The sequence below is a fragment of the Oncorhynchus clarkii genome, chromosome 20 (assembly GCF_045791955.1).
Source record: "Oncorhynchus clarkii lewisi isolate Uvic-CL-2024 chromosome 20, UVic_Ocla_1.0, whole genome shotgun sequence".
NCBI classification, from domain to species: domain Eukaryota; kingdom Metazoa; phylum Chordata; class Actinopteri; order Salmoniformes; family Salmonidae; genus Oncorhynchus; species Oncorhynchus clarkii.
In genome coordinates this window covers 50,548,837-50,554,374 of record NC_092166.1, presented here as the reverse complement: position 1 = coordinate 50,554,374, position 5,538 = coordinate 50,548,837, and the positions used below count along the sequence as shown (strand labels likewise).

The window sequence follows — 5,538 nt, the reverse complement described above, 5'->3', positions numbered from 1 at the left end:
TTATACTAATGGATCCTACAGGAATCTAAAGGTTGATTACTTTAAATTACCCCGAAGGATTTTCCAGGAAACGTTTATTTTTTAGGGTGTACAGTATACTAGGCTATAGACCTATACCTAATACGCCCATTAAGCGTTTGGTCATTTTAATGATGAATTGTCTTTCGTTTCAATATTGGATTTGGAAACGAACCTAATGCAGAAAGTCGTTCTTGTCACTTAGATAGTTATGTACTCAAATAATGTATTTGTGATTCCATGGTGGAGCTCTTGCCCTTCAGCATATAGTGAGATTGACTCAATTTCTCAAGTCAGAAATAATTTATTTGGTCAACCACCTCATGTCAGATAATTAAAATATTGTTTTATTTTTTGTTTTATAAGATGTTTCGTTCATGTAACACATTTTATTTTGAGTGCACTCGCATTATGCATACACGGCGACATTTGATTGGAAATATTGATTTCTGACATACCTTCAAATGTGCATAACGACAATTCAGGAACGACATCAATAAAGCAGAGAACCATCATTGAGAATTTTGCTATTTCTCTCTCAATTCCTGCCACCCCACCTTCCGTTTTCTAAAAACCTCATCCAGTGTCAAAATGGGTAGGCTAACGTTACGATTTTTAGTTGGGTATTTAGGGGTCCGGTGGGTTGTTAGGGTTTTGGTGAATTCAGTTGTGGTAAAGGACGTTAAGTTCCTCGTACACGGGCGTCCTGTCATGGTGTAATAAGTGCATGTCATGAAAATGCGGCGGCACGTTTTCAGAGTGCGCGGAACCGCTGCGCGCTCCCGATGTGCCGAACGCTAGTCCGTGGACAGCAGTGGCGCGCGAAGCAGACAGTCCAGAGTAGTGCATAGCATAGTGATAGTTCATGTCTGTGTCCGGCGACCCACACTCCTGTTGACTCACGGAAAAGTTGCCGTTGACGCACACAGGCGAGCTGTGATGGCCCCCATAGTCTGGGCTGTCGTACTCTGGGGAGATTGCCCCTGGGTAGACCGCGTCGCCGTAGCCGTAGTTATGGGTCCTCATATGCCGACTGGAGCCGGGTTGGCGCTGAGGGCTAGACAGACGGGGACACTGGTAGGAGTAAGGGTGCACGGAGAAAGAGGAGTTGGGGACATGAAACCGGGCCCCGTCAGGACACTGCTCTGTCAAGAAGTTCCGAGAGTTGAGCTGCAGACAACCAGCTACTAGATTTGTGGTGGGCTGGGACAGGCCCTTGCACAGTGTCTGCACGTAGGATACTACATCTGGCCTTTTCCCATTGCGCAAGATCTCCCCGAGCGCCCAAATGTAATTCTTGGCCAGTCTCAGCGTCTCTATCTTTGAGAGTTTTTGCGTTTTGGAATAACAGGGGACTACTTTGCGCAAATTGTCCAGCGCAGAGTTCAAATCGTGCATACGCGTTCTCTCTCGTGCGTTGGCTTTTTGACGCCGCACCTTGGAGCGCTCAATTCGTGCTGGCGTCATCTTGCGTTTCTTTGGCCCGGGCTTTTCGACTGCGTCTTCCCCCTCGTTCTCATCACCACAGTCCTCATCGTCGACGTCATCGTCGTCATCCCCAGCCATCTCGGACTGATCCCGGCTGCTTCTCTCTCTGGCGTCGCCGTCATCCAAGTCGTCGTCTTGCAGGGGACCCATGTCTTCCTCCTTGGTTTTGGAGTCCTCGCCCTCGCTGTTCTCCACCCAACCCGAGAGCTTCTGGACATCCGGCAGAACCTCGCTGAATAGCCTTGTCAACATGGTGGTACTGGAAAACACATCACAAGACAGATGAGAACTAGAAGCAGTTTCAGACAGTGCATGGTCTTGGTGATAGGCTAGGTCTTATCCAAAATGAGATGTATACCTATGTGTGCACTTGAGCCAAGTTCCATAGGCCTCTAATAGAATAGGCTAATGTTCTTATAAGAACTTTAGACATCGTGTTAATTCATGAGTCTAAAATGACTTTGATTAGGCTATTCGTCAAAATAACAGGCTATTATTAAATATATGTTTTATCTTAGTAGGGGGATGCTACAGAGGGGCGACAGACGGGACCAACTAAGCGCTTCCCTCAATTCTCCGTGCACGTGCCTTGGCGTGCAGTCTCACAGCAGGTTTTTCGGTGCTGGCCCTATGGGCTGGCTGATCATAAGGTCCCATGGGGCACATTGTGCGGCGAGTAGACTCCTCCTCCTCCTCCTCCCCCCCCCCCCCCCCCCCCCCACACACACACCATTTCTGGCCACATTCCAACACAGGCATAAGAAATTGTGGACTAATTTTTAGAATATACCCTACCCATAAATTAAAACAAATTTCTGATAATATTCAATTTACTTCCTTGTTATTTGCATCGAATAATAACCGATTCTACCTACGCATGTGTGAATGGCCTAAACGGTAATGCCAATTTGACATGACAGATTTGCTGTAAAATAGCCTTAGCTTTCTTTTCCTCCCTTTCCCCTTCAACAATTAGCAGGCTGCCACAGCAGAACTAAGTCTTCAGTCTATATTTTTGTAGGTTATCTGGATTTGGAAAAAGAGGATAAAATCAGCTCTGGACAACTATGTTTACAGTAACATGCTGACCAGAACGCTCTCGCGCGTGCGCCATCATGCGCATGTTGATTGTGTCCTTCTACACCAGACACGATCAGGACACACAGGTTTAAATATCAAAACGAACTCTGAACCAACTATATTCATTTGGGGACAGGTCAAGAAGCAAACATTTATGGAAATTTAGCTAGCTATCTTGATGTTGCTAGCTAATTTGTCCTGGGATATAAACATTAGGTTGTTATTTTACCTGAAATGCATAAGGTCCTCTACTCCGACAATTAATCAACAGATAAAGGGGTAAACGTTTGTTTCTAGTAATCTCTTCTCCTTCAGGCTTCTTCATTGGACTTTATATGGTTGTGTTGTTTTCCTGGGGCCCAGAGTTTTTCCTGATCTGGTAGCTTACCTAACCAACTTTGGACCCTAGTTGAGACATTTGATTTACTTCCATATAAAACAGCTACTCCCGGTGTTATAGCCTACCCACGTTTTCAGTCGCAATTACCACATGTAATGATTTGCATGATATTGTTCAAAATTAACCCTGGTTTGTTGTAATGTTGGCCTACTGTAGCTTACTTTAATTTTGTATGACAGGGTCAATCTTTCATTTTTGATAGGCTAACGTTACTTAATGACATGCTGTTATAGCAAGTCTGTATTTGGTCTTGAAGCTAAAATGTAATGCGTGTAGCCTACAGACAAGAATATAAAACCTATAATTGTCTGCTTGTGAATTGTTGCATTATTCAAGAGTGTAATATGGTTCGGTTGAGTTTAATATGTTTAAAATAAACGTTTGTCATTGAATAGTTTGTGCTTACTGGCTAGTGGTATTTACTGTCATATTCATGGTCAATTTGAGCTACTGACCAAGAATGTCGCGTTGCCAGCGTTGCCAGCCACAACGAAGGTAAGGCAAGGATGTAATGTGAATTGAAAAGTAGAATTCTCTTCCGCTACCACTCACACTCTCCTTCATATCTTGTAGGGCCATAATATTCTGACACACAGACACATTTACCGTATCCCATGTGCTGCTTAGTATGATTTCCTTTTAAGTTGGTTTTAGGTTCTGTCAAAAGAAGTCTGTCCCTTAAATGGCTCCATTTCAAACGGAGATACGATTTCAGGGACTTTTAAAATAAAGTCCCAACCCTCTCTCAAAGGAAACGACAAAGCTCCGATATGAATAGAATAATGCATGTAGATTTTCAGTGGGCCTATAATGCATGTCAAATTGATCGTTAAAGGCTTTCTTATTAAATGTAGTTGTCCGCGCTGTGCATGGAATCAATCCCTTCCCGTGTTCGCGTTACATGATAGCGCAGATAAAGAGCGTGGAGCAGGATTAAATTATGTCTTTGACTCTGTCACTCTTGATATGAGATAAAACAACGAGGGTTGAACAATATCATTTCATTCATGCGCAAGATACGCTGTAGCCTAGTTTCTCTAAAAAGCAATCTTATGAAATAACATGTTCCATTCAACCTTTGTATAAATTCTCTCGTTGGTGTTAGTTCCATAATTCGTTGAGGGCCATCCAAAAAATGTAAACCTACCGCCGTCTTGGAGCTGGGTGAGAGGCGAAAGCGCGTTTGTTTAGACCATCTCCGGGTGGCCAGTCCAAGTCCACACCGCTCCTGCATGGACACTTCAATTGGTGCGGCTGAAGCCAAGCTCGCTGCTTTTTCGCTGTGCTATCCCTACCCCAAATACGCAGATACAGTAGTGTGATATACTCTACCAGGGCTGGGTGGGTTACATACAAGCTATGATGCAAGGCCAGATGGCTGACACATCATTGGCAAGAGCCATGACATCAGCGCGGGTGATTGACATGCGCCTGCATTCACAGAGAGTGCCTTCTGGAGGGAAGAGGGACTCGCCATCTGTCACAGCCAGTAAGAGAGAGAAAGAGAGTAACAAAAACGGAGAGAGAATGAAATGTTCTCGTTTGATGTCGTTTTTATGACAGATTTCACTCCTATCAGAGCATAGGCCTAACAATGGACACCCATTTATGAATCTACTTAGGCCTAGCTAGGTCATTCCTACTGTCTGGTGCTTTTTGGACCTCTTAACTTTTGAAAAAGAAGTGTGTTTTTGTTTGTTTGTTGTATTCTATCAGAAAAAGGACACGTTTGATTTTCCGAAAAACAGTCAATCTTAGGTGCATTTTCCAACCTGTTAGTGTATACTTCTAACAGGGTGGACATTTGGAGTCTAAATTAACCATAGCTCTTGTGAGTGAGCCAGATTGAGCTAGAATAATGGGGACCACTTGAACAGGATTTTAACTTCTCCATCAAACATATTTTATTATTTAGTAATTGGGTTAATTTTCTTCATAATTTAGCCTAACAGGGTGGAAATGTATGAGTGGAGCACACCGACTATCATAAAACATTGTAAAATAGATACAACTGAGTGTATATATTTATGTTGCTTTGTACTGTTGTTTTCCCACCAAAGAAATTGTGACACTTCCTGAATGTGGTGTCATTGCAGGACGGTGTTGTTTTCTTAAATGAGAATTACAACAAAAGACACTGGTGGAAAGTTATTTCAGGGGCACACAGAACATCTAAAATAAAATAATAATAAATACAATAATCATGAAAAACATGTAATCGATGAGAGAATTTTAACTAGGACTATAAAATAATGGAGACAGATTTTAAATATTGTATTATGTTATGGCTTATATTTCTCATGGAAGTTGATGAATAACATCTGGGGACATGGCAAAAACACCTACATCCAGTGATTTTTTTGGGGAAAATGCATTGACTTCCCTTTCAATATCCATATTTTTGTGGTTTTAAGGACACCTGACCTTATAATTAAAGCCTAATTTGCTATTTAACACTAAAGTAGTGATATTTTCTGGGGACAGAAAATTCACATCACTATAGCAATGACCCAGCTATGCATTCAGGCTATCTTAACAGGGATATTATAAAC

General features: G+C 42.5%; 1 protein-coding gene across 1 annotated transcript; it reads right to left on the bottom strand.

Annotated features, from left to right (window-relative positions):
- Positions 1–358: 358 nt before the first annotated feature.
- Positions 359–4,261, bottom strand: LOC139377478 (neurogenic differentiation factor 2-like). Its single transcript, XM_071120508.1, has 2 exons — positions 4,134–4,261; positions 359–1,765 (listed from the first exon to the last, which is right to left on the bottom strand). The coding sequence occupies exon 2, from the start codon at positions 1,756–1,758 to the stop codon at positions 682–684; it is 1,077 nt and encodes a 358-aa protein (XP_070976609.1). The 5' UTR covers positions 1,759–1,765; positions 4,134–4,261; the 3' UTR covers positions 359–681.
- Between the last annotated feature and the right edge of the window lie 1,277 nt (positions 4,262–5,538).

What these genes read in the sequence shown, in the direction of transcription:
- LOC139377478 (XM_071120508.1), bottom strand. Translation starts at nt 1,758, where the DNA reads ATGTTGACAAGGCTATTCAGCGAGGTTCTGCCGGATGTCCAGAAGCTC.